The sequence below is a fragment of the Bombus pascuorum genome, chromosome 1, assembly GCF_905332965.1.
Source record: "Bombus pascuorum chromosome 1, iyBomPasc1.1, whole genome shotgun sequence".
Lineage (NCBI taxonomy): Eukaryota > Metazoa > Arthropoda > Insecta > Hymenoptera > Apidae > Bombus > Bombus pascuorum.
In genome coordinates this window covers 21,625,414-21,653,096 of record NC_083488.1, presented here as the reverse complement: position 1 = coordinate 21,653,096, position 27,683 = coordinate 21,625,414, and the positions used below count along the sequence as shown (strand labels likewise).

Here is a 27,683-nt window from a genome sequence, read left to right as displayed (position 1 = left end):
AATTATACCATGCCGACGATATATACTCGTTCCTCCACGTTCTAAAACGTAAAAAAGTTACAGATTTAATTCACATTTATTTTCATTTCTACACCTAGTTATGAACTTCACAGAAGGAAAGTGCGTTAGATACAAACTGAAATGATATTAACTCGTTTTTTATATATTGTTCTTAATTAACCTGTTAACCACGAAAGGCTAGTTAATATGTCACTCAAATTGATAATCCCGTGACATAATATCTTTATTTGGGAATTTTCGAACTTTCCTTTTCGTTAGATTTTAATTAATTATCCCACAATTACATTTTCAAGGTACAAAACTGAACGAAATGAAATAAATTTGACTATGGTATTTTCTAATTCCATAATTATAGCAGATTTTTGTTCAGACATGACCTGGTTATTAGGTTAATTCTTCGTCGTCCAACTGCGGATGTCAAGTAGTCGTTTGTGTATGTAAAATACATATATGTATGTGCTATATTTTTATAAACTTAGTCAGCCAGATACAACAAGGCAGAAACCTTCTGGAAAATTTAATTACGCCCATATTTCGTGCACGTTCTAGTTTTTGTCTATGTGACTATCAATTTTCATAGAAGCAAAAGAGATCACATTTTATTTATTCGTCATTGAATTTTATCCTTCTCTTCATTGGTTCTATCTTTATTTCGTTTCTTTCTTTCGTTCATATAAATCAGACTGAAGGTTCTATTAGTTAATAATAAGTAAATTCGTAGTACTCGTTGTGGGGTGTCATACCAATATCGAAGCCTTTCAATAGTATGTGATTTACATTATAGATAATGTAATTTTGCTATAATCAATTATGTAAATAATGTGTATAATATAATAAATAATGTTATTTATTAATTATAAAGTACGCAAGGGCGGTCATAAAAATTAGTTTCACTTATTTAATTGTAAATAAATATTTATGTATATATTTCTTAAATATTATTTAATGGAAACATTCAATGATATTCATTACACAATATTTATTGATATAAATTATATATTTCTTCATGAGTTTGAATATATGCGTTGTTTAAATCTAATAAATGTATTGATATTTAAATAAAAATTTTAATAAATATAACAAATGAAAATATATATTATACTTTTTAAATATAAGAATTCATTTAATACGTAGAAATATATTAAAAAGAATTGATGTTTAATTATTTTCTTTATATCAGTAGCTCGTTTGAATAGTCTGTACTGAAACAGTAAACTACAAAGAACACGAATCAGCTGTGAACTGTCAAATTTTTGTATTGTTACAGATTCGTTAACATTTATAACTTGTTTGACTTGAAAATATTAGGGTAAGAAATGGAATTATATGGTTCCTACTTTTATCTTTTATCATGAGAAGTATTAATAGATTTAAAAAAAAATAACGATATACACACAAAAGTAAGGTTAGAAACACTTGTTTTTGAAAGAAAGTTTCTGTAAATATAGGAAACAGGTGATGCATAATGTCTCCTGACCCTACACAAGAACCCATCGAGGAATCATTAAATATACCAAATTTACCTCTTGATAGAGGAACGAATGCATCGGATAGTGAAGATGATGATATAGGAATGGCAGGATATGTACCACTATCTCAGATTCCTGCTGACAGTGATCCGATATTGTATGAAGACGAAGTATGTTTATTCTTTAATGAAATATTTCATTTATATATGATGAGTACTTATATTACACAATTTCTTAATTTCTTAGGATGATGAATGGATAACTAGCGCAGCTGAAACTAATCAAACACTGAGATCCCCAATATTAGAATCACAGAACGTATGTATTCTTTTAGATTTGCGGAGCAATGTTACTGTATTTGTCTTTTAATATTTTTAGTGATAATGTTTTACATTCCTTATAGGACTGTATGTCAGAAACAATAGAAGTTTGGTCATCTCCTCACAATCGGTCTAATATAGATATGGATGCAGATAAAATCAATCAAGTGAAATCTATGATGGCATCTTTTACTTTACCAGTTACAGCAATTCCAGAGTGGGCAAAAGCTATATCAGAAGAACAATGGAAGGAGCAACTTATTGGACGTATTAAAGAAATGCAAAATAGGGAAAAATAAATTTAAATATTTCTTAATTAATTCTTTTATATAAAATTATGTATATAGATTAATACAAACTAAAGCAATCTTCTTTTTCAAGTTATAAACTTGATATCCATTAATAAATGTTAAATTTCCAAATAAGCAAAGTTAGTGTATACATTTAATTGTATACAGTAGACAAATCTATCATGTAAACTATAACAAATAAAAATATTTATTTTATCTTAATTAAACTTTCACTTAATATATGTTTATATATGTCTTATATAAGAATATTTTGTATTTTATTATAGTCAATGCACTTCACTTTATACCAGCACTAAGTTTTTATTTGTTTGTGATAAATGATTACATGAATACATGATATGATACTGTTCAACACATGAAATCATGCTTCTGCCCAGTCATACACTGCAAAGAACACACTTGCATTAATGATATCAAATAAAGGTACAATGACACTTATAGTTCGAGATCTGCACCGATACTGGCAGCTTTTTTGGGATTTAATTTCATTCGTAGAGTGGCAACATCGTCTTCTATTCTTACCAATTTTCGGAATTTCTGAAAGAAAAATATGATTTAAATTTTGTAAAATTGAGAAATTTTGGAAAAAATTGTATTGTTTAGTTAATAAGATGATTGAAAAAAATGTTTAGTTAATGTACCTCAGAAATAGTTCCAGATGTTGTAAACCAAATATAAATCATATATCCAGGAATACATAACATTGAAGAAAGACCACAAAGCCATCCTAATACGTGACTCCACCATGGATATTCATACGTAAGATATTTTACAGGAACGAATTTGATTATGTTAAAAGCAAAAACGCCCTAATTTGAAAGTTTATTTTAATTAGACATGATCAGAAATGTAAATTAACAATTATATGTATATGTCTAACAATGGAAGTTGTTATTTTACCACACAAACAGCAGGAGTAGTGAAGGTCCAACATATTTTCCACCAGTAACATGGATAATAACCAATCATATCACGAATTCCATCGTAGAAACGATTTACACCGAATGCCCACGAGACGGCAATGCATTCAAAGAATATTAAGAACAGGAGACAAAATCCACTAATGGCATACGAATCCAAGAGTTGAAAGACATACATTCCGCCCTGAAAGGATTATGAAAATACTCTTTTCTGTGATTGATTTATATACAATGATAAAATTTAATTTTTGTTAATTACTCACTTCAGTAACACAAGTAAGACCAATAAGATACGAAATAAAACAGACGATTGCTATGAATAATTCTTTTCTTTTTCTGAGAAGACGCGGCCATTCATCTACCGCGGCTGTTATAAAGCCTTCAACTGTACAAAACTGTAAAACATAATAATTGATTATTTCATTTTCGTCACATTAAAATATTTAAAATTACCTGACTGTCTAAGCCAATAAGGATAAGCATAAAAAAGAATAAACAAGACCAAATTGATGATCCTGGTAGTTCTAGAACTGCGGAAGGATAAACCAGGAAAGCTAAACCTGGGCCTAGTTAAAACATTTAAAAAATATAAGATATTAGCACCAGCAACAGAAATTAAAAGCAGTTTAATTTAATATTAATTATCATAATTACCAGAAGCTGCCACGTCCGCCACAGGTTTTTGTTGCTCGTGAGCCATGAAACCAACAACAGAAAATATAACAATGCCACTAAGCATACTAGTACATGAATTTACTGTACAAACAATTAACGCATCCCTAAAATAAATGCAATATTTTATGTGACAACAGATAAACAAACGCGATATTAGTTGAGTTAAATTTAATTAAAATTATTTGAAAGAAATATATTACGTTTAAATAAAACGTAAGTTACTCACTTGTAAACATTATTATTAAATTTATTGTAACTTCCAAGTGCAACCAATGCACCTAGACCCAGCGCATAGGAAAAAAATATTTGAGTCACCGCATCTATCCATACCTATAAACATTTATTAAATTATTGACAGAAAAGCAAAAAAAGTAACAAGATTCTAATACCTCCGGGTCACTGAGTTTCGAAAGATTTGGTGTTGCATAATATTTTAAGCCTTCTATTGCCCCTGGTAGGCTCAATCCCCTGACCAATAAAACTGCTAACAATGCATATGGAAATAATGATGTAAAGTACACAACCTATACAAAAATTAATATCGATTATAAGTCAATTTTACTTATAAATTATAAATAATTATGGAATCTTACTTTTCCAGTCCACTTCACACCTTTCCAAATACAAAAATAACACATGATCCACACGATAGCCAATGTACCTGCTAGTTCCCATCTTATTGAACCTATGTTTTCTATACCATCAGAAATTTGAAGAGTACGCCTCCTTTTTAGAATAAAAATGATATAGACGAGTATAGAACAAGAACTACAGTAGGTAGTTCTTCTTGTGTCATACAAACTTACTCCCAAAATTCTTTCACTGGATCGTTCAGTAAAGTGTGGCTTAAATTACCAATCGAAGTAGAACATATCGTATCTTCTTCTTCGGGCCAACATAACACCTTTAAACGTTCTGAAGATGTGAGACAGTAACGTGTATTCCAAGGATTGCCGCATGTTCTCCATGGCACATCTATGTACATGTTTAACTAATATTTAAAAAATTCTATTTGTTGTGCAACCGTATTAATATTATGTATGTTATTTTCGTACCAATTCGTAAAGAAACCAAAAAGTAAAAAAGTGCCCATGCCAATATAATGATATAGTATACGTTAGTCCAACAGGAAAGTACACAAGTGGCGTATCCAATGCCTGTTTGTAAAAATATTTAATGGTGAAGTAGTAGCGAAATGTTTAAGCGAGTATAATTAGAAATATAAACCTTTGAATATCGGAGCTATCTTAAAGACACCTAATCCTCCTATAGTCATCATCTGTCCTAATGATAACTCCATTAGGAACATGGGTACTCCGGCAAGTGCAAGAGCGATAAAATAGGGAACCATAAAAGCACCACCGCCATTTTTATAACAGAGGTAAGGAAATCGCCATAAATTTCCTAATCCTATGGCCAATCCTACTACGGATAGGATAAATTCGATCTTAAAACAAACAGACAAAAACAATTCTACATTAATAATTAATTGTCAGTCATAATGTAGATACCTGTATGTATTTTCTGTTATACATTTTTGTTGTTATAATTCATATAAATGCTTTTTATATGTTCACCTTACTGTTCCACATTCCTCGATCCGGCAATATTTTGGTTTCTTTAAAAGCCGAAGATTGCAAGCATTGAATCGCCTCAAAACGAAAATCTTGTTCTTTACCGCCATTTGAGACTCTTAAGGGTGGTTCAGCAAACAGAGCTTTTAATTCTTGAACAGGATTCACTGGCCTACATGGCAGAGGACTAGTGGACCTATCTACTTTGGGTATCTTAGAAGACCCGCTCGAAGGCATTATTTTCTGTCCGAAATACTAAATCGATCGAATTCACCTCATCCTATTCATTCTTGTTTTAACCTGTAAACAAATATGAATTTCTAAAGAAACCTCTGATAATTGGCTTTCTGGAATTCTTGAATATTTAGAACACTGAATGTCCAATCTACAGCCATTTAAACGTCCAGATCTTGGGTTTTTCTTTAAAATACGAAAGATTAGTGTCGTTTAATTTATGTACACTTTTCATATGTCTAATTAAAAAGAACGTGGGCGCTAAATAAATTGTAATATGCAGCAAGTGAAAGATAACGCGATCGTTTCTGAAGAACTTTGAATATTCAGCAGTCATCGTAGTTACGTGAGATACTTCTACACAAGGGTCTTGATGATGATGGATGACAGACAACGAGCCACTTCCGGGAATCACGTTTGTCAAACGTTGTTCCCATCGAACAACCTTGTCCTATTTTAGATTAATCATCGGTGAAAGAAACGATGTCATCGGAGATCATCACGTGGAACAACGAACTATGCGATCGACGGACGTCTCGTCACAATAAAATTCATCCCGATTTAAATTTTCAATTTGCCATGTAGGAGGTAGAAAATTATTCATTAGCAATTCTGTCGTTCCATTTCAAGTACCTACTCAATCCACACTTGGTGAATTATCATAGTTACAACTGAGAAACATATAAGATTCGTCCAACTTCCAATTGTAAACAAACTGCTGTATCGACAATCATTAACAAATTATTCATGGGTGCAATGTCCTTTTAATGATACCATCCTCGGTATAAAACAATTTACAACTTCTACACTTCAATTGTGTAATAAGCTCAATTGTATAGTGACTGACTTGAATGAATGAAGATAAATTAATCTTTAGGATATTTTCAGCCAATGTTACTGTCACCCTCAACGATTATGTCAATATACAAATAAACCAATAAACTTTAACGTAATACAATTTACGATATAAACAAAAATAGCAAAAATAATATTTAAAAAATGTGAAATATGAAAGAAACGTGTCAGGACGTTAAAATAAAAATAAATTCGCTTATTTTTATTGGAAGACAAAATCCTGCTGATTATATCTTTTTGTTGAGACATCTCTTATACTCTTCCAATAACTATATAAACTACGTTTTACGTATAATAATAAGAAAGAAGATACAACAAGAAAAATCGAAATAGGAAAAAATCACTCAAATCGAGAAACACATAACGTAATGTCAAATAGACATAACATAATACACATAAAATGTTATGGACATAACCACTGACTACTTAAGTAGTATCTGACAGTCCATCGACAGTCATAATGTCTGACGGGAAAGGATACTCCTCTTTTGCAATACCGTTTAAACAATGTACGTACATGCACAATTTCACGAGTAAATATGGACTGAGATTTTCACTGGACTTATATATCGATAACAACTGTGAAACGTCGTAGGCGAAAGAAAATTGATGAAGCGTGTCGTATGTCGGCCCGTGTCGTTACGTTCACAAATCGCGCTTACGTACGATGAGTGTTGAGATTTCTACTGTGCCCTACAGATCTACCCCACAATGGCGTTCAGTCCCCCAAGCACCAACACACCTTCGTTTCATTCAACAAATTAGTGCCACAGTGTCACTCTATATTTAGGTGCACTATGTGAATGGTGAGAGAGCCCCGGAGTTCGCTAATAACTGATTGACCACACCGATGGCCGCGAATTGCTCCCTTCTTTCAAGAGTACATTTAGAATGCAGTGAACTACACTTGATCTTGACTTCATAGTACATACACCATCAACTTATTCTAAAGTAAGATACAGTTGGGTACCGATTTCATTAGTAAACGATTTATTATAAATTTATTCATATATGATCCAATAGATTTGTCGATAAGCATCAGAATATTTACAAAACAATTAAAAAAAGACGACATAGTCGATATATCATACTGTTTTAAGGCATGAAGGAAAAACAGGTAAAAGTGAATGCATGATAAAAGTAAAGAATAAATTAAAATATTATAAAAAAAATAACACAATGGGAGTTTAATAAGAATGATATCAAGGAGTACTAGGAATTATATCGAAATATTAGAATAATAGAAAACGGAAATGAGTTATGAAAGAATAATAGCCGGAAACATTTTGTAAACTCTCCCTTCCGGTTAATCGCTACAATTTCACGAGTATAAAATAAGTGTTTGTTTAGCTAAAATTGAAGGAGACAAAGATTGTACAAATAACATTCAAGATAATAACAATACAATGTGTTCAACATGAAAATTATTTTATTAAACAAATTTTTGGATATTTTTTATCTAGATATAGTATTTATTCTTTTATATATACAACAATGTTTTTATTTTATAAAAGTATTATAGATATAATCCATTAGTATATGGAATATAGAACAGTGTAATTAACTCATATATAATCATTTCATTAAATAATAAAATTTTAATTATCTGTCATCCATCATATGTCTACATAAATAATTTATTATTTTGTGTCTACTATTCTCAAATTGTTTTATTAATTATACAAAACATATTACACATATACTTGTAAATTTCACCTGCAGAAAATATCTACAATTTCAATACGTAAAGACTAAAATAATTTCTTATTAAAATTCTTATTAATTATTATTTGAATTCCTATTATTTCTTTACAAAAATAATAATTAAAAAAGATAATTTAATGATTTTTATATACAATAATAGAAAAACGCACACTCGTTTAAATATTATGTAAAATTTAATTGATTTATAGCAACCTAAAAACCTTTAAATTTTCATATTTAAACTGCCAAACTAACAATTTTATGTCACGTGACGACAATCTTTACTTCCGATTCGCGCCAAAAGCCGGTAACGACGACACCATAAACTAATCCAACTACTTTACAGGACAAGTAGTTTAATAATTATTTTTATCTCTTAATCGTAAACTAATTGTGATCTTAAAATGGTTGGAAAAGGAAAGATGTATGTGATAAAACGCGGTATGTTATAAACTTTATTATTCTGATATTATGTCGAGTAATCTTAATGTAATCCTATTACGAACCTAAGCTATTATAACACTAATCAGTTTTTGTAATTATTAGATGGACGTAAAGAAGATGTTCATTTTGACAAAATAACATCCAGGATTCAAAAGTTATGTTACAATTTAGATATGGATTATGTGGATCCTGTAAGTTTACTTATTATCAGATTATTTATTACTTAATTATTTATTTCTTAATATTTTATATATTTTTCATAGTCTGCAATTACTTTCCGTGTTATCAGTGGTTTATATTCAGGTGTAACCACTGTTGAATTAGACAATCTTGCAGCTGAAACAGCCGCAACTATGACTACTAAACATCCAGATTATGCAATATTAGCTGCAAGAATTGCAATATCTAATCTTCATAAAGAAACAAAGAAAAGTTTTAGTGGTAAGATAAGAAATATATTCAATTCATTTCTTTATTTCTTTTTTAGTAATTCAATGTTTTGTTTTTATTTGAATCTTCCCTTTCCATTTATAGAAGTAATACATAGCTTATATAATGTAAAGGAACATTATACAAATGAAGTTAGACCTGTTATTAATGAGAAATATTACAATATCATACAAAATAATGCAAATAAGTTAAATTCTGCAATAATTTATGATAGAGACTTTAGTTATAATTACTTTGGTTTTAAGACACTTGAAAGAAGTTATTTATTAAAAATACAAGGGAAAGTTGTTGAAAGACCACAACACATGTTAATGAGAGTTGCAGTTGCCATCCATGGTGAAGATATTGATAAAGCTATAGAAACTTACAATTTTTTATCAGAACGTTATTTTACACATGCATCTCCATCACTTTTCTTTGCCTGTACTAAGCATCAGCAAATGTCTAGGTATATTTATCAAGATTAAAATAAAATGTATTTATCCAATCCAATGTAATAATTTAGTGATTATATTTTTCAGTTGTTTCTTACTAACAATGAGTGATGATAGCATAGATGGAATTTATGATACATTAAAAAGATGTGCACTTATTAGCAAATCAGCTGGTGGTATTGGACTTAATGTACATTGTATTCGAGCAAGGGGCACGCCAATAGCTGGTACACTTGGTGTATCTAATGGTTTAATTCCAATGCTCAGAGTATACAATAATACAGCTCGATATGTTGATCAAGGAGGAAATAAAAGACCAGGAGCATTTGCTATATATTTAGAACCGTGGCATGCAGATATCTTTGAATTTTTAGATCTTAAAAAGAATATTGGTAAGCTACATGTTTGTCTCTTTATTTTAAAAGATTTTGATTACCTATTTTAATAGTCTTATACTTAACATTTTATATCTAATAATAATTGACAGGTAAAGAAGAAAATAGAGCAAGAGAATTATTCTATGCTTTATGGATACCTGATCTTTTTATGAAACGAGTTTTGGATAATGGTGTATGGTCTTTAATGTGTCCACATGAATCTCCTGGTCTACCTGATGTTTGGGGCGATGAATTTGAAGCTCTCTATACGCGGTAAATTAAATTAAATTATGTATATTGATGATACATAGTAAAATATATCGATGGTGTTGAACGTTTTTTTAAATAAATACATATTATTTTCAGATATGAGAATGAGAAAAGATATAAACGTCAGATTCAAGCGAGAGATTTATGGACAGCTATTCTTATTTCTCAAGTTGAAACAGGAACTCCTTACATGCTTTATAAAGATCATTGTAATCGTAAATCAAATCATCAAAATTTAGGGACAATCAAAAGCAGTAATTTGTGTACAGAAATCGTACAATATTCCAGTCCAGATGAAATCGCTGTATGCAATTTAGCTTCAATCGCAGTGAATATGTTTGTAAACTCCAGTAATCAGACATTTGATTTTGAAAAACTGCGAAAAGTAACAAAAATTGTTACTTGTAATTTAGACAAAATTATCGATGTTAATTATTATCCGGTTCCTGAAGCAAAAACATCAAATTTTAAACATAGGCCTATAGGTATATAGGTATTTTTATGTGAAATATCAATTATACAATATTTATATATTTTTAATATTTTTAAATATTTGTCATATGTATTTTAGGGATTGGAATTCAGGGTCTTGCAGATGCATTCCTTTTAATGCGATATCCGTTTGAAAGTGAAGAAGCACAAAAACTTAATATCCAAATATTTGAGACACTATATTATAGTGCATTAGAGGCTAGCTGTGAACTTGCTGCAGAGAAAGGTACATATGAAACCTATCAAGGTAGTCCAGTTAGCAAAGGAGTAAGTAATTCATATGTAAAAATATTTTACTTTGATGATTAATTTATCATAATAGCATTAGTATATCACAATATATATGCTAATTATTTAGGTACTTTCAGATTTTACAATATGATATGTGGAATGTTACTCCAACTGATTTATGGAACTGGACAATTCTGAAAGAAAAAATTGCTAAACATGGAGTTAGAAATTCTTTATTAATCGCCCCTATGCCAACGGCATCTACTGCACAAATCTTAGGAAATAATGAATCTATAGAACCATATACCAGTAATATTTATGCAAGAAGAGTTTTGTCTGGAGAGTTTCAAGTCGTAAATCCTCATTTATTACGAGATCTGACTGAAAGAGATCTTTGGGATGAGAATATGAAAAATGAAATTATAGCAAATAATGGTTCTGTACAGGTAGGTTTATATTCTTCATATAATAACTCCATATTCTTGATAATCAGGATCTGACTATTTGTCGTCCTGAGTCTTGACTAGAGTCTTGATTATCAGAATCTCGGTGTTCCAGCACAGATGCCATATGCGAAACAGTAGTGCTATACCTTTAATTTAACCAAATTCAGGATCAAATAGTTCCTTCTTTCGAACAGACCCTTCTTTACAATATTATTATAATAGATTTGTTTTGTTATAGAATATTGAACGTATACCAAATGATTTAAAAATGCTTTATAAAACCGTTTGGGAAATACCACAGAAGGTAATCTTAAAAATGGCAGCAGATCGTGGTGCATTTATAGATCAGTCACAGTCAATGAATGTTCATATGGCTAAACCAACAACAGAAAAACTGACTTCAATGCATTTTTATGGCTGGAAGATGGCAAGTACTCTTAATTTAATCTTTATAATTCAAAATTTTATATAATTATTTTTATGAAACTTATTTAAATATACAAAAACACCTTGCAGGGTTTAAAGACTGGTATGTATTATTTAAGAACGAAACCAGCAGTAAATGCCCTTCAATTCACGGTTGATAAATCAAAATTACGAAATACAATCAGTACTACTTCTAATCAATCTGTTAATTCTGAATGTAATAATGATGAGGAACTTAATTCTTCGGAAAATAAATGGTTACAAAATCAGAGTAGCGAAAACATAGAAGCTGTATTCGCATGCTCTCGTGAAAATGGAGATGCGTGCATGGCCTGTGGATCATAGAAATAAATTTTTATAATTTTATAAGTTTTGTATACGGTTATGAGTATTATATATATTTAAGCATATTCTTTGTAATACTATATAATTTTGAAAAATTCTAAAATAAAGTTATTTACCCTTGATTTAATATATTATTCCTTTATATTGTAACATTTAATATTTATTATTTGCACTAAAGGTTTCAAATAAATTAAGATTAAAGATTATAATTTAAAATTCCGCGCGAAACAGGGTAGTCAACTAAATCTAAATAAATGTGGATCACTGTTGTGTTCTTTATATGTTGCTACAGTCAAGTGTTCGAGAACAGCGTCACTACGGTAGTCAAGTGAAATGTCAAAATTGTAAGCGTGAAGACGTACATAGTTGCGCATCAGTTAACTGTTGTGTAAATTTTGTTAAAGATCTAGAGTGAATATATTCATTTTGGACTCATTTGTGAGTGATTCGGCATTTGTGCCGATTAAGTATGTAATGATCTTATTTTTTGATCAAAGGAAAATAAAAAAACGTTAATAAAAAAGGATTTTTCTGTAACGAGTTTTGGCACTGATATCCAGCTGATGCATTTTAACATATTTGACAGTTGAAATTGCGTAATTGTTGCCAGGATTTTCTTATGAGTCTTTTTACGCAATTTATTTAAATTGCCGTATAGAATGGCGGATTTGGATGACTTATTTCATTTAGATCAATACATAGGTCCAGAATCTCTTGCAGAATTATGTTTCCAAGTAATCTGCAAAAATTTAGACATTATCTCGGTAAAGGATAAGTGTGAATATCGAAATCTTTTAAAAGGAGTGGTTTTCCCAAGCGAAATATGCGATAAACTTATTGAATACGTTTTACGAAACGATATAAACGAAGATCATGACTGTTTCTTTACGATTTTCAAAAATGTATGGATAACCAAACTTAAACGTGTCAAAGTTGTAGGATCCAATATAACCGATGATTCAGTACAGATCCTTGCAAATCACAAACTTGTAAGATTAGAACTTACAGATTGTCCCAATTTAACAGACCGATCTATTGATTACATAAATGCAAATGCAGAAAATTTGCATACTTTAGTATGCCGTGGTAGTTCTGGAATTATTCCGGAAAAACTTACAGGTAAAAATTCTTTACTACTAGAATAGCTTACAAAAAATCTATAGTTCCATTGTCAAGATACTATAATGTTTTATTATACTTTTCTTTATTGATATTTATTAATAATTAAAATTATATTCAATTTATGTCTTATAAAAAACAGATATGCTATTATTTAAATTAATAACTAATAATAAATAGTTACTAATAAAATATTTATTTTGCAATTTAATTATTAATATATTTAAAATATCTTATTATTAATACTATTTGCAATTAGTTGTATCATAAAGAAAAATAAAATATAAGAGATATTAAATATAAAATTAATGTATATACTTTTTAATTATTAGCATACCAGAAACAAGGACATGTATTTAAAATACCAAATCTACGGACCTTGGCTATAGAATATGTTCAAATTTGTGCCTTGGATTATAATATACTCTTGGGTGGATTAACAAATTTAACAAATTTAGATTTGTCCAATAGTTCTGATATGGGTACCTTTGATTATTTCCATTTGGTTCCTAATTTAGTATCCTTAGTTTTATATAATGTTAGAATTATTTCTCAAGCACAAGCCTTTGTTACCAATATCTGTCACTTGAAACATTTAAGGTAACTGTTTATTTATATTTGACTTATGGTATAATAAAATATTGTATTTAAAATTTTTAATTCAATGTTTTAAAATTAGGCATTTGGATATCTCTCAAATCCACCCAGAAGATGGAATATTTGCAAATCCTAATACAATCTTGTCTGATATAGTAAATGGTTTGCCTCAACTAACTTCTTTAGATATTAGTGGGACAAATTTAGCAGGAATAGAAATTGTAGATCGCAGAATACAAACAGTTGAACATTCTTTTTATTCTGACATATATAATAATAATCTTTGTGATATACCAGGTCTTATTTCAAGAGTGGATAGACCTTTACAATTTTTAGGACTTTATGGAGCAAATGATGCACCTTGCAGGCGACGTAATATTCCAGCAAAATTGGTAAATAATAAAAGCAGTATTTTATAACAAATACATAATAATATTGTATATTTTATCATTTATTTTTTAATTATTCTACTCTTTGAAATTGTAGATTGCAGGAAATGCAAATGAAGATCAAATATTGGTTGCAGCTCATGTTTATATGAATAATAGAGAAGATCTAATGTTAAAAGTAATAAGTGATTTATATCATATATACAGATATGAAAATTGTCATAGGATGGATCAAGCACTTTGTGCAGTATTAGAAGCAATGGAGAAATATCCTACTCTGAAAGATATACAAATATCTGGAAGGTATTTATATATTATATGATTTTTGTATACTGTTATAATTATCATATATTTCAAAAAATTTAGTACAATTCGTATTGTTTATATTTAACAGTGCAGCACTGTTTTATATTGTAAAAATGAAAGAAAAAGGCGAACTCGAAGCAAGATTAAAAAGGAGAATTGTTCGCACACTTCTTGTTGGAATGAGTATTCATAAAAATGAAGAAACTATGATGCGTAATGGTTGTCTAACATTATACCAATTCCGATTGCCACAAGATGTGGTATGTATTGTTCTTGTTATTTGCAGTAATAGCATTTGTAGTTATATCATAAAATATATTTTAAAGAATGTTACTAATTCTTATTTACCTTTTATTAGATGTCACACTATGAAACATTGGTGAAACTACTTTTGCATTTAGCTAAACATGCACAACAGGAAAGTTATGTTCAACGTATTGGAATATTTCTTTTAAATACTTTGGCATGTCAAGTAACAGGCAGAGAAAAGCGTTTATTAGGCGATTTAGGTTGCATAAAAACAATGCTTGAACTAATTAAATACAGAGTTGAATCTAGAACATTTGATGATGTTATGGAAGTAGCTTGGTCAACTATGTGGAATGTAACTGATGAAACTCCTATAAATTGTCAACGATTTTTTGAAGAAAATGGCATGCTATTATTCTATAGATGTGTGATGGTATACAATATTGATCTTACTTATTAATAAACAATTACTAAATAAAAATAATTATTTCATGAATGATTTATTTTTACAGCAATACTCTCGCAAGGAAGAATTATTAAAAAATATGATGGGTTTACTTGGTAATGTAGCTGAAGTACAAAGTCTTAGAGTGCATCTAATGCAACTACCATACATGGTAGTTTTCACAAATTTAATACGTACTGTCAGAGAAAGCATTGAGGTTTTTTATACTTATATATTGACAATATATTTAATAATTATATTTTTACAATACTTAATATATTTTCTTTGCTATTAGGTACCATATAATGCAGTCGGGATATTAGCTCACATAGCATCTGATGGTGTTGAAGCATGGACCATAGAAAAACCTAGTCGAAACGTAGTTCTTGAACTTATGGTTGAAGCTATTGAACGATGGGATATATCATCAGAACGTAACATTAATTACCGTTCATTTCTACCACTATTACGTTTGGTAGATATTTATCATACACCACAATGTCAACATTGGGCGGTTTGGGCTCTTGCTAATCTTACAACTGTTTATCGTGAGTATATATATTGCAAAATTTAATTTTATTTTAAATACAATCATTTTCCATTCTATATATTCATACATACAAATATCTTTTTGAAGTTTTATTACCTTGCAACTTTTATTAAAACTATAATTATTTCTTTAACAGCCCATAAATATTGCATATTAGTTATTCGAGAAGGAGGAATTGAGAAACTGAATACTTTAATCTCAGATCCAAGACCATATGAGCGTATAAAAGAACTTGCCCATATTGTAATTGAAAACTGTAGTCGTTATAGTAGCAACTCCAATGACATGAATATTCATTCCCCTTTAGATGAAGACTATATATATAGCTCAGATGGTTGAAAGTCAATTTTCATTATTATAATTCAAACACCATAAAAAGTAGAATGTTTTATGTCTGTAACAAAAAATCTCCTAAAGAAAAGAGTGTGAGTAAGATTATAAAACTATAAGATTATAAAGCATTTGTATGTTGGTTTGCCAAACTGTAAATTTAAAATTGAGTGGTCAAACAATCTTACTCGCACTTTCATCACATAAACATTTCATTGCATATTTTATTTATTACATGTTATGAAATATGTTTGGATCATGGATGCAAATATATTAATATATTAATGATATTATTAACGAAAGGATAGTTAGTTTAATAAAAATATTTTTGATGTTCATAATCAATCTCTATAAACAATATTCAAATTTAAACACTTTTGATTTATGTACATAACCATGTTGTATTATAAATAAGAACAAATTAAGATTAGACTGAAGTTATTTGTTTACATCATAACAATAACAATATCATTATATATATAAATAGTAATGGATTGTGACACATTTCAAACTTATACTAAGTTTCTTATACTTGTGTGAATTCTTTGTAGATATTTGTATCATAAATAACTTTATTAGTTGCCATTACATTTTATTTGACAAAAAAGATTTAAAATAAAAAAATACATTAAACTCTATTATGTAAATAAAACTGAAATGAAATAAGATGAATTAGGTTTACAAATTTGTACATCTCTATTATTAAAATTAAAATTCTTTGCAATAATGATGCTATTGTCAAAATTAAGCTGTAAAACATACATAACATAAAGTATACATTTGTAGATTTTAATAATTGATTTACATAACTAGCAAAAAATCTGCGTGAATAATTATCTAAATGATTGTTATTGTAATCGTTACATAATATTAATGTATGCGTGTAATAAATTGCAAAAATTCTTGATTTGTTTAATGTATAACATAAAGTTACATAAGACTGATTTCCTCTTTATTTTTTTGTGCCCTACAATTCTCTTTATTTTTACTACTTATATGATTAACAAGATAATTTTATTTTTGATAAAATATTGATCGCTTTAATTTTTATATGTGTGTATAGAACATATGCAAACAGTAAGAGAATGACTCTTACAAAACTTATATTTTATTACTTAATACTTAAAGATTTGATAATAACTGATAGCTGAAAAATATTCATTTGTTCTCTTATATAAAAATACTATAAATTGTTTGGTTTTTATGTATATAAAAATATTTAATGTATCTATTGAATTTGTTAAAGTACGTAAATATTTTAATGCCATATTATGCAATTTTTTCAAACTATAATTCCTTCAGAATATACTATATACAATGAATAGAAACTTAATTTTTAAAAAATATTAGAATAGCGTAAAATGATATATGTTTATTAAAAATTATGGAATTAGTGTTTATTAGTTACATACAACAAGTAAGTCATTGAACATTATCAAAACGTGTGTATGAGTCAAGTTGATGCTAACTTCCGGTTCGATTCCTTCATTCCGAACGATCGTTAGAATTTGGAAGAAGAGTGACGCCACAGCCTTTAGGGAAGACGACATTTTATGTGAATCGCGCGTCCACGGCATGTCTGTGGAGTTTCGTGCCAAATACTTAAACTTTATTGTACAAATTTCGCTTACTAAAATCTCTTAAAGGAAAATTCACATACTTTAATAAAGTAAGTATTATCTTGTTTATATAAAGATGATTTCTTAGATAAAACGATGGTTCTGAAATTCTCGCAGAGTGTGGCCATTAATTTGGAGAATAAAGAAGGAAGTTATTGATTTTCACACCAGAAATACTATTAATTTTTGCAAAAGATTGTATATTTTATCATTCAAATATAAATATATCGTTTCACGATTATAATATTTATTAAATGTGATAAGCGTTGAAGCACTTTGTTCAAAATCATGCACAATTACGAACAGCATGAAATGTATATTTTAATGATGGTATTATGAGGAACTACATTTTACAATGTAGAAATGTTATCTATTAAAATATTTATGTATCTTGTAGAAAAAGTTTGTCACTGTTTTAATAATTTAAATAGATAATGATGTAAACCTTATTTTTATATATTATTGTCGATTTTGTGTTGAAGACGATATATATGAAAACTCTTTTAAATATTTTAGTAATTTCTGTATCACATTGCATAAGAATAACAAATAAGTACAATTAATATAACTGAAAGTTATAATACACATGAATGTATTTTAATGTTGTAATGCAATACATAAACATTCCTGTTTTGTCTATAGACTTTTGACACCATATCTGACATCTATAACCCATCTATAAGTCCTAATTATGAGTTATAGCTACCATAAATGCAGGTTGGTAATAGATTATGCACATGTAAATTTATATCCGCTTGGATTTTGTATTTTGTTATTTTATATTATTCATAAATATATGTATATATTTTCATTTAATATACCATTTTTGTTGTTGTAAATAATTTTTCACAAATTCTGTTCTTAAATTCTAAATTTCTGTCACAAATATAAGATATACTATGTATTAAATATCAATGTCATTTAAATATGGTGTTTATTTTTATACTTTAATATCATTTTAAAAAATAATAAAGTTATATATATAAAGCTCAGTATTAATTATAAAAAGTATTTTATAAATTTTTTATCTTTTTTTTATAGCTCTAGTATGAGTTCTCGTGGCCGTGGATTTAATTCTCGAGGGGGCAGTTCTTATAGGGGAAGAGGAGGTGGTAGTGGAAATGAATGGAACAGTGGATCCACAGGAGGAAATATGTCTAGCAGAGGAGGTTATTCCTCATCTAGAGGAGGCAGATTTAAATATTCAACTACCAGTTATGATTCTCGGTCAAAGTATAATTCTGGTTAGTTAATATTTGTGTACATTTAATATAATTCTTCTAACCATAGTAACAAATTTATATTACCCTAATGTTGTATGAAGAGTATTTATTTTATAAGTAATATTAAAAATTATTTATATTTATAACAGGAGGGTCTGAAAGATATTCTAGTAGAGGAGGAAGAGGTGAACATTCAAATAGTTATAAAAGACCAAGGGTAAGTATGTAAATAAATGAATTGTAACTTAAAAAATTGTATGCATAGAGAGTAACATAAATATTTGAAACATTATTATTTTATTTAGGAATCTTATTCTGGAAGAGATGAACACCGATCATCGAGTGATTCAACTCGTAAAAGGATGAGAAGTGATTCATATCAGGTATATATTTTATACATATAAGCGTAGTGATATTTTTATTGCAAGACACCTCAAATAAGCGTTAGTCTATTTTGTTTCAATCTCCTGCCGTGCTGTGGTCAAGAATCATTTTTTCATCTTGAAAGCCCTGCTTCACAAAAGTTTTCAAATTTTTAAATTATGTAGCATGAACAAACGATGGTCCTGAAAGATTTTCACTAATGAAATTTAACTATGAAATTTTAAGTATTTTGTTCCATATAAAAGATATTTTCAGGACACTCGTCTAAACATTTACATTTAAAAAAAATGAAACAGTAGGCAAGGCATTCATAAGTCGTCATACTTTCCTTTCAAGCGACGAGCCAACGGCTACTTGAACACCCATTCTTTTTGCGTTGGGACACTACTGGTGGAACACTGCGAAAACATCACATAATTAAAAGATGAAATACACCTAGATGGTACTTAATTATTGCCTGCACACAGTTGCATTAAATATTGAGAACAACCTGAAAAGTATCTGAACCAACAAATGAATAGATATATATATATATATACATATACATATAGAAATATGAATTTTAAAATGCCAACATTACATCAGTATTGTTCTCTATGTAAAACAATATGTGCAACTAAACCAGTTTCCTGCACAGTGCAGATCAGTTATTGAAATGTTGAAAGCATCCCTGCATTGCCGCACCGCAAAAATTTTTAACAAATACTGCTCTATACAATTTTCTAAATTACATCCATTAAAACTTACCATTGAGATAATGAAATAAATTGTTAATAACGTCAAATCGTAGATCTTTCCAATGTAAAGGACATACATCCTAAGTTATGTTCAATTGAAAATGACTGAGAAACAACCTTTTTTAAATATATATCTGTACCTTATATCTATGGGTTGAAGCTAGAATGTGCTGGAAAGCTTTAAAAAAGCACTGAAAGTACACAAATATATTTTTCACATATTTTATCCTTAAAGAAAATATACAAGGATATAACATTATATGCATATAACTACAATTTTATTAGTTTTATTTGATTTCTTGGTTCATATAAGTGTGCATAAGGCATTGAACATTGTATGAAAGAGTGCTTTACAAATATGAATATATAAAAGTACATCTATCTTTATTAAAATTGGAAAGGTCTATCAACAATTAATCCAGAATCATGCAGAATTCAGTTCATTTGATATCTTCAAGCAAACGAATGCTGATCAAAGCTACTATTCAGAGCTCGTACATATGAAATGAAATGACAAGACTCCTATTATATTTTTTGAAAACTAAAAATTGTTTCTAATATAATAAAAAAAGCGGTATGCAAAGTTACTTATATTTGAAATATGAAAAATAAAATATAATTTAGGTGCTTTTCAAGCTTAGGCGAGGTAAATAATATTTTGGTGATCCAACGGGAATGGGTGTAGTGACCGTAACAGTACAAGGTTGGATGATTTTGTACTAAACGATTGGCACTATAATGAGTGGTAAAATAAGGGAGTGCAAAAGAATCAACTTGGAATGGAATTAGAAAAAAATATATGGAGAATATCTGATAGGAGGGAACAAAGGGGAGGAATGTATATAGATTAAAAGAGAGAAGGGCAGGAAAAGAGAAAGATACAATGGGAAGGAGCACAATTGAATTTGATTTGGCAGGGTGGAGGTAGCGGTAGCGGCTCTCAGAGGTATTCTTCGTCGTATGGTGGTTCATCTGCATCAGCTCCTTATGACGATAATAAGGGATCGTCGTCTTCGGCCGTGTATGAGGACAAGAGACAAAGCGAACGTGCTTCGTCATACCATCGCTCAGAGGACCGTCATTCAGCATCGCGGAGCTATGCACCTCCACCACCCCCTCGAATTAGTGAAATGGCACCTCCAACTCAGAGATATACCTCGAGCCGAGGGCGAATATCGCATCAAAGCTCAAACTACAGAGGTCGCATTTCAACTCGTGGAAGCGGTAGAGGGGGTGGATTCCATCGTATGAGCTCTCGATCGGACGTCATCATGGCTCGCAAGCGTACTCTACACTCACTCGACTATCGACGCAAGCTGCTAGGATCGCGATCGCGAGACTACATCCAGCGTGTGCGCATGACCACAACCAAATTGCGCAGGAGGTAATTAATTAATAAATCACTTACCAACCGCAATACCGTCCTAGTAGCCTGCTTGCTTATTTGTCAGTAAACGAACTGACTATATCTGACTATAATGACCTGAAAGTCAAGACGATGATAGATATATAAATGGTAAAAGAAAACACAAAAAATGACACAAATGATCGCACGAAACCAATATTGTACTGCCGAGAGGCAAACTTTTCGCAGGGTTCTAAATAAAAAAGGGAATTGATTCTCACATGCATAAATACAATGTGTATATCATCAAAATACAATGTAATTACTTTTGATATGAGAACTACTATAATACTTGTACTTTACGAGATCATTATTTATCATTCTTACACATAGCGGTGATTAAAACCAGTATAAGAACGTTGTTTCTTATATATATATATATATGTATATATATATATTTTAAAACGCGAAAATGCGGAGACATAAGAGCACAATGCAGAGCAAAAAGGCTGAATAGTTAAGACCTTTATTGCAATACGAAATGCATTCATTATGGGGGATAAAAGAAAAACGAATACTATCGCGATATTTGCTGTATATCAACTATAAGAAAACAAAATTTTGGTTGATGATATAATGAAAGACAAAGGAACCAGAACAAGACGAAGGGAAATAATGTAAGTCAAAACAAAATTGCTGTGTCGTTAGTAGCGGTACTACTAGGCTATCCGGAAGTAAAAAGGAGTCAGGATCAGGAACGAGCATGAAGGACAAGGATAGAGAGATGACCAAAGCTATTAACGCTGAATTTTCCGATGACGATGAAGAGGATGATGATAACAAAAGTAATTGGGATGATGATGATAAGGTAACTTCATAAGGCTGATAATATTTGCTCTTATTATCTATATGCATATTGTGTGCTAATAGTGGCAATACTTACTGTAATATTTACCGACATTAATTCAGCCACATGAACGCGACGACGAAGAAGAAGAGGAAGAGGAAGAGAAAAAGAAAAAAGATGAAAAAAGAAAGAAGGAAAAACAAGATCGGGAAAGACAAAATACTGAAGATGAGGAAGAGAAAGAAGACGAAGTAAAAGAAGATGAAGATGATCGAAAACATGAGGTGAGATCAATTGTAAGTTTTGTTAATTGAATTAACCCGTTACGGTGAACATTTGTCATGCGTATATTTTTAGGATGATGAGGACGATGGGGATGATGAAGAAAGAGATGAAAATGATAAAACAGATCACGGTAGAACTACTGGTTCAGAAGAGTTACCTAGTAGAAGAGATGGGAGAAAATTTATTAAATTAACTTGTCCACATTGCGCTCATCGTAGTGTTACTTTCAAAGAATACTCGCTACATTTATATTCGGGCCGTCACAGTGCAGCAATGAGACGAATTGCATCACGGCACAAAGCAACTTTGACTCGTATGCGTGTCTTGCAACGACAAGAACAACGACGTGTCGAGGCCCGAGATGCTGCGCGTGGTACTTTGCCTTCTCGTACCATGTTCTGTCCGATCTGTAAACTTAATTATCGTTCTCTTAAAGCAATACATCAGCTATCAGATTCCCATCGTCAAATGAAACGATTTCTCACACCATTTTGCCGCACCTGTCGTATTCAATTTCGATCACCAATGCTATTTGAAACTCATATGTGTTCTTTGGATCACATTAAGGTACTATTTCTATTACGATATTAAAGTTTTTGGAGTTTTAATATATTTTATGCCTGTGTATCTTTCAGAGGAAAAGTGCATTAAAAGAAAGAATGAACGCTGCTGGCAATGGTGAAGCGGAAGCGAATTCAAGTGGACCTGAAGAAGATGACAAGGAAGTTAATCTTGATAACTTTATGACTCTGGATTCTGTAGGTGATGTTGACGGTACGTACGATTATTGAACGTTACATTTTTCTTTCTCTAATAAATATTACTTCGATAACAATTACTAGATAAACATAATTTACAGCAGAAGATGAAGAGTCTTCCGAGAAAAAGAAAGAAAAACCAGAAAATGAAGGTACAAACGACACAGAAAAGAAACCTAAAAGCAAACAAATGATTAAAGTGGGAGCAGAATACATAAAACGTGTCGAAGTACAATTCTGTGAATTGTGTAAGATATATCTACCACGTAGTGAGAATAGTGAAAGAGCAATAGCGCTCCATTGTTCAACCAGAAGTCATCTTAAACGGTATACTTTTAAAATAATGATTTCATAAAATTTTTGCTTTTGTGTATACAATTGTTGATCTAAACGTAATATATTATGCAGATATGTGCGCGATAATGATGATAAAGCATTGCGAAGGCAAGCAGAAAGAATCCATCTGCAATCATCGTCATCTACCAATAATACTACTACTCCAAATGCTGTAAATAGTACAGAAAATGCTAAATCTCCAACTAATTCTGAACCACCATCTACAAATAACACATTGCCAGTAACTACAACTGATGGCACTAATACTGCTGAGTCGGGTAAAGCAATTGAGCAGAAAGGGGTTGTTGAATCTGAAAAAAATATGAAAGAGAATAAAAATGGACAAGCGGAAGATGATGATGATGATGATTACCCCGGCGATAGTGGCGATAAGTTATGGGATGATGTTGATAAGGACTTGGGCGATATTTTAAGAGAAACAGAAGCAGGAGGTAAATCTAGCGATGATGAAGATTCTCGTTATGATCGTTTCCGTAATTCAGATAAGAAACAACAACATTCTGGCAAGGATAAAGAAAGGGACAGTGAAAAGAACGAAATAGATGAAAAAGAAAATATAAAAAAGCAAGAACTGAAAGTAAAAATTGAAAAAATAGACATGTAAAGTTCAAGAATTATTAGTACGTTTCAACCATATCCTAATGTGACTTTAACATTTTTTCTACAAAACTGTGTAAAACTTTACAAACTATAGAAAATATACATACGTCGGAATTTCATATAAAAGTTATTTTTATAAGATTAAACAGTTATTTTCCGGATCAAATTGATAAAAACCCATGTACAATACTATATTTTGTTCTGTATAAGTTTATTGTATAAAATATTGTAAAAATGCGTGACATTAACAATGTTTATTTTATATGAAGTTATGAATTTAAAACTGTTGAGATTTTATTTACCAAATACTGGACATGCTTGAAATGTACACACCGATATAAACTTCATAATGTTCAATTCCTTTGTAATTCAAGAAAGTCACTACGTACGCACATTTAGTGACATTGATGTAGCAAGAACTGTAAAGGAAATTATTCGTATAAGCATGTTAAGTATAGATGTGTAAAAGTAGCGGTTATTTGTGCATTAAAAATTTGGTGGAAATCTACAGAAAACAAAAATATTCGATTAATTTTTAATTATTAATTGTAAATGAGCATATAACAAAATCAACGAACTTATCACTTATAGATAAGTGTAATAAACATTATACATCTTAATGTTTTGTTTTCTATATTTATCTTGTAATTCAATAAAATAAACAAATTTTCCTATTAATATTCATGACAAATTTTGTTGCATTAGTTTTATTACAATATTTTATGTATATATATGTAACTTATATTTATTACTCCTTGGTGGTAATGTATATGGTGTAGGTGTTTGAGTTGTGTGCATTTTCATCAATCTTCACAAGATGGCATAAGATCTATTCAAGTTAACATCATTTTGTATTATAACAGATTTATGTAGAAGATATATTACATACATTGATACGTTATTTTTATCATAGTATTATAAAACATGGAAAAGAAAAGTACAGTGTAATATTTATAATACAAAATTATAGATTTTTTATTTCGTATTATTTTCTTACAGTTATACATCTTACATTTCCTATTTTGTATCCTAACCTTGATTCCGACTACAAAATAATTATTTTCATTAGTCCAATGGCAAATATAACTTCGATGTTGTCAATAGGACAACAACATGACATTTGTTCTGAAGATATTACCAACAATTGTACAAACGTAACCGTTTGTAATACTGATAATGAATGTAATATTTCAAAAACCTTGGAAGACATACAATGTTTTGTATGTGATGCAAAAATTCGAGGGCGTCATTATGCTTTGGCTACATGTAGAACGCAGATATCAAGAACTAGAGTAATAGAAAAGCTTGGAGAATTAGTTGGTGAAAGGTAATATCTTATTATAACATTTATATGAATATAATATGCAATTCAGGCATTGTTTTAAAATACAAATGCAATTTTGTCCTTCTCATATAATATAGATATTTGGTAGTAATATCAGAAGATGATGTAATTTGTCGCAGTTGTGCTAATCTTATTAATACACTTGATAGACTTGATGTTGAGATGTGTAATGTACGTGATAATGTTTTGAGATTCTTAGAACAAAAGTATTCTTTGGAGAAAGGAGAACTTCTTGGTAATAATGATAAACAAAAGCGTTCCCAACCACCACAAATTACAAAGTGTAACACTCAAGCTACAACTAATTATCAAAGTAGGAAAGATGTTATCTTATCTTCAAATATTACTGAAAAATCCAAGCATAAAAAGAGTAATATTTGGTTGCAATGTGATAAGTGTCAATATACTACTCTTCATAATTCATTTATGGTACATCATATTAGAGACCATGTTAAACAAAAAATATTTTGTGATAAATGCGGTGTACAATTTTATGAAAGTCAACAAGAATCGCATAATTGTAATATGAAAGAACATATAAGTGATCAGACTAGAGTCCAAGATAAGCAAACAGGTTTTTCAGACTATTCATTTTTGATATGATAGAAATGAACTTTTTCTATTTTCAAAAAATTGTATTCTAAATGCCTTTCAGAATCATCTTTAAAAGATATTGATGAATCTATGTTGGATATCCCAATTTTGGAAAAAAGTGTGCAGCAAAATGTACCAATTATGACTATTGAAACATATGCAGAATCACATATTCCAAATCACAATGAAAATATTCCTATAATAAGATTATCAAATTCTGAAAATTTATCTATTCAGAATATTTTAACTGCTGGTAAGAATTTAAGATATATTTTTAATTGAAAAATATTTTATTACAAAATGTCTATAAATTATAGACAATACTACTGTAACTCAACCAATATATGTACGTATTTTACAACCTGTGGAAATTAACGAAGCTCCAACACATCCTGCAGTGATGGTATCACATTCTGATACAGATTTAGCATTGAAACTTAAAGATAATTCAGAAAAACAAATCTTAACATTGACAGAAGATGGTAATTTGGAAATGACAGAAATAGCTTGTTGGAATGATATGCAATCATCAGAAACACAATCTAACATGATGTTTTAATAAGTTGATTTATTAAATTAGACAAAGTTTTTATTTGCCTATTTTTATCAACACTACAAATAACAGTTATTTACATTAGTAACAACATAAATGTTTTTTTGACTTAAACAATTAGCGTGCATTTTCAACATGTTGATTTCTTATTTCGTTTCTTTACTACTGCTGCTTGTTTATAAATTGAAAACTACTTTATTTGTTTAGTAATTTCCAATCATCGGTTTTCTGATTCCATTTAAGATGCAGTACCCTATATTTGTTACTAGACATAAACATAAAGAATAATTACAAAAGTAAAAATAAAATATTTTGTAACATAAGATATAGAAATACATAATAAGTTGAACATTTTGATATTAAAAATGTATTAAATTTACCTTAAAAACATGGAATACTTTATCCTCTATGTCATCTACAACAAAAATTATTTAATATTCATTTCATTTTTTTAATATAATACGACAATAATTGTTTAATAATTCTTTGTAAAATGTTTATTTTACCTATAATGTGCTCTGCAATAATGTCTTCAATATTGTCTTGGATATTTTGCGCAACTTTGAATACGTTTTTTATATAATTCCTCGTATTATCTATTCCAAATTTTACGACATTGTGGACACTATCGAAAATTTCAGAAGCAACACTTGTAACATTATCAATCTGTTTTTCAACATTTTCCAAAAAATCTTTAATTATATAGGCCAGATCTGCCGAGATGTTAAAACCGTTTTCCAACGGTAGTCTTATGATATATTTAATATTACTGAGGATACTATGAATTTGGTTTTCAATTTCATAAATTGCGTTGTCAATAACTCCGTTGTCCAAAAGATTGTGAGCCAGTACCCTTACTAACTCGGACATAGCTGCCTCGGCTTGGTCAGTTTTATTTATGAATTCCTGTACTGTTTCTTCTGTAACATCCCTCACGTAGTTTACGATTTCGGAAGTCTTTTCGTTAACGTGTGTCAAGGTATTATTTATTTTATTCTCCAGTTTGTCAAGCGCATTGGTAATGATGTCCTCTACTTCGTGTTTAATGCTATT

The 27,683-nt window shown here is 29.7% G+C and overlaps 6 protein-coding genes across 13 annotated transcripts; 5 read left to right on the top strand and 1 right to left on the bottom strand.

Annotated features, from left to right (window-relative positions):
- The first annotated feature begins 1,194 nt into the window (after window positions 1–1,194).
- On the top strand, window positions 1,195–2,198 carry LOC132907992 (male-enhanced antigen 1). The gene is made up of 4 exons (XM_060961489.1): window positions 1,195–1,330; window positions 1,470–1,660; window positions 1,737–1,808; window positions 1,894–2,198. Exons 2-4 carry the CDS (start codon window positions 1,487–1,489, stop codon window positions 2,107–2,109), a joined length of 462 nt encoding a protein of 153 aa, XP_060817472.1. The 5' UTR covers window positions 1,195–1,330; window positions 1,470–1,486; the 3' UTR covers window positions 2,110–2,198.
- A 211-nt stretch (window positions 2,199–2,409) lies between these two features.
- Window positions 2,410–7,210, bottom strand: LOC132907973 (sodium- and chloride-dependent GABA transporter 1-like). 4 transcript variants are annotated; one of them, XM_060961465.1, is made up of 14 exons: window positions 7,122–7,210; window positions 5,294–5,590; window positions 4,944–5,163; window positions 4,772–4,873; window positions 4,523–4,691; window positions 4,310–4,442; window positions 4,106–4,240; window positions 3,943–4,046; window positions 3,696–3,820; window positions 3,495–3,607; window positions 3,305–3,436; window positions 3,022–3,225; window positions 2,763–2,930; window positions 2,410–2,658 (listed from the first exon to the last, which is right to left on the bottom strand). In XM_060961465.1, the coding sequence occupies exons 2-14, from the start codon at window positions 5,525–5,527 to the stop codon at window positions 2,557–2,559; spliced, it is 1,941 nt and encodes a 646-aa protein (XP_060817448.1). In that variant the 5' UTR covers window positions 5,528–5,590; window positions 7,122–7,210; the 3' UTR covers window positions 2,410–2,556. The 4 variants fall into 4 exon arrangements, with proteins under 4 accessions (XP_060817448.1, XP_060817432.1, XP_060817441.1 ...); XM_060961449.1 differs by lacking the exon at window positions 7,122–7,210 and adding an exon at window positions 6,897–7,059; XM_060961458.1 differs by lacking the exon at window positions 7,122–7,210 and adding an exon at window positions 5,871–6,826.
- A 1,152-nt stretch (window positions 7,211–8,362) lies between these two features.
- LOC132908052 (ribonucleoside-diphosphate reductase large subunit) lies at window positions 8,363–12,120 on the top strand. The gene is made up of 11 exons (XM_060961619.1): window positions 8,363–8,524; window positions 8,630–8,718; window positions 8,791–8,968; window positions 9,062–9,425; window positions 9,499–9,803; window positions 9,899–10,061; window positions 10,155–10,543; window positions 10,630–10,817; window positions 10,919–11,227; window positions 11,466–11,654; window positions 11,744–12,120. The coding sequence occupies exons 1-11, from the start codon at window positions 8,488–8,490 to the stop codon at window positions 11,996–11,998; spliced, it is 2,466 nt and encodes an 821-aa protein (XP_060817602.1). The 5' UTR covers window positions 8,363–8,487; the 3' UTR covers window positions 11,999–12,120.
- A 196-nt stretch (window positions 12,121–12,316) lies between these two features.
- On the top strand, window positions 12,317–16,927 carry LOC132908089 (protein zer-1 homolog). Its single transcript, XM_060961745.1, has 9 exons — window positions 12,317–13,117; window positions 13,450–13,717; window positions 13,797–14,106; window positions 14,201–14,406; window positions 14,498–14,669; window positions 14,768–15,091; window positions 15,171–15,320; window positions 15,399–15,651; window positions 15,790–16,927. The coding sequence occupies exons 1-9, from the start codon at window positions 12,658–12,660 to the stop codon at window positions 15,990–15,992; spliced, it is 2,346 nt and encodes a 781-aa protein (XP_060817728.1). The 5' UTR covers window positions 12,317–12,657; the 3' UTR covers window positions 15,993–16,927.
- Window positions 16,928–17,486: 559 nt separating this feature from the next.
- Window positions 17,487–24,758, top strand: LOC132908031 (glutamic acid-rich protein). Of its 5 annotated transcripts, none has more exons than XM_060961589.1 (12): window positions 17,488–17,652; window positions 18,245–18,319; window positions 18,644–18,846; window positions 18,975–19,042; window positions 19,131–19,208; window positions 20,864–21,330; window positions 22,003–22,159; window positions 22,261–22,422; window positions 22,496–22,990; window positions 23,059–23,197; window positions 23,283–23,508; window positions 23,590–24,758. In XM_060961589.1, exons 2-12 carry the CDS (start codon window positions 18,294–18,296, stop codon window positions 24,140–24,142), a joined length of 2,574 nt encoding a protein of 857 aa, XP_060817572.1. In that variant the 5' UTR covers window positions 17,488–17,652; window positions 18,245–18,293; the 3' UTR covers window positions 24,143–24,758. The 5 variants fall into 5 exon arrangements, with proteins under 5 accessions (XP_060817589.1, XP_060817572.1, XP_060817555.1 ...); XM_060961572.1 differs by having other exon boundaries at window positions 22,000–22,159; XM_060961581.1 differs by having other exon boundaries at window positions 17,489–17,652; window positions 22,000–22,159; window positions 23,286–23,508.
- Window positions 24,759–24,912: 154 nt separating this feature from the next.
- On the top strand, window positions 24,913–26,748 carry LOC132908116 (uncharacterized). The gene is made up of 4 exons (XM_060961776.1): window positions 24,913–25,465; window positions 25,561–26,057; window positions 26,139–26,330; window positions 26,395–26,748. The coding sequence occupies exons 1-4, from the start codon at window positions 25,212–25,214 to the stop codon at window positions 26,634–26,636; spliced, it is 1,185 nt and encodes a 394-aa protein (XP_060817759.1). The 5' UTR covers window positions 24,913–25,211; the 3' UTR covers window positions 26,637–26,748.
- Window positions 26,749–27,683: the final 935 nt, after the last annotated feature.

Excerpts from the sequence above, each read along its gene's own strand:
- LOC132907973 (XM_060961465.1), bottom strand. The coding sequence starts at position 5,527 with ATGCCTTCGAGCGGGTCTTCTAAGATACCCAAAGTAGATAGGTCCACT. Across the intron at positions 4,047-4,105 it reads CGAAACTCAGTGACCCGGAG|GTATGGATAGATGCGGTGAC; the intron begins GTATTAGAATCT and ends AAATGTTTATAG. Across the intron at positions 2,931-3,021 it reads CTACTCCTGCTGTTTGTGTG|GGCGTTTTTGCTTTTAACAT; the intron begins GTAAAATAACAA and ends CTTTCAAATTAG.
- LOC132908116 (XM_060961776.1), top strand. The coding sequence starts at position 25,212 with ATGGCAAATATAACTTCGATGTTGTCAATAGGACAACAACATGACATT. Across the intron at positions 25,466-25,560 it reads GGAGAATTAGTTGGTGAAAG|ATATTTGGTAGTAATATCAG; the intron begins GTAATATCTTAT and ends CATATAATATAG. Across the intron at positions 26,058-26,138 it reads AGTCCAAGATAAGCAAACAG|AATCATCTTTAAAAGATATT; the intron begins GTTTTTCAGACT and ends AATGCCTTTCAG.
- LOC132908052 (XM_060961619.1), top strand. The coding sequence starts at position 8,488 with ATGGTTGGAAAAGGAAAGATGTATGTGATAAAACGCG. Across the intron at positions 8,969-9,061 it reads AACAAAGAAAAGTTTTAGTG|AAGTAATACATAGCTTATAT; the intron begins GTAAGATAAGAA and ends TTCCATTTATAG. Across the intron at positions 11,228-11,465 it reads CAAATAATGGTTCTGTACAG|AATATTGAACGTATACCAAA; the intron begins GTAGGTTTATAT and ends GTTTTGTTATAG.
- LOC132908031 (XM_060961572.1), top strand. The coding sequence starts at position 18,294 with ATGAGTTATAGCTACCATAAATGCAG. Across the intron at positions 22,991-23,058 it reads GTTCTTTGGATCACATTAAG|AGGAAAAGTGCATTAAAAGA; the intron begins GTACTATTTCTA and ends TGTATCTTTCAG. Across the intron at positions 23,198-23,282 it reads TTCTGTAGGTGATGTTGACG|CAGAAGATGAAGAGTCTTCC; the intron begins GTACGTACGATT and ends CATAATTTACAG.
- LOC132907992 (XM_060961489.1), top strand. The coding sequence starts at position 1,487 with ATGTCTCCTGACCCTACACAAGAACCCATCGAGGAATCATTAAATATA. Across the intron at positions 1,661-1,736 it reads CGATATTGTATGAAGACGAA|GATGATGAATGGATAACTAG; the intron begins GTATGTTTATTC and ends TTAATTTCTTAG. Across the intron at positions 1,809-1,893 it reads CAATATTAGAATCACAGAAC|GACTGTATGTCAGAAACAAT; the intron begins GTATGTATTCTT and ends CATTCCTTATAG.
- LOC132908089 (XM_060961745.1), top strand. The coding sequence starts at position 12,658 with ATGGCGGATTTGGATGACTTATTTCATTTAGATCAATACATAGGTCCA. Across the intron at positions 14,407-14,497 it reads GATATACAAATATCTGGAAG|TGCAGCACTGTTTTATATTG; the intron begins GTATTTATATAT and ends TATATTTAACAG. Across the intron at positions 15,652-15,789 it reads TAATCTTACAACTGTTTATC|CCCATAAATATTGCATATTA; the intron begins GTGAGTATATAT and ends TTTCTTTAACAG.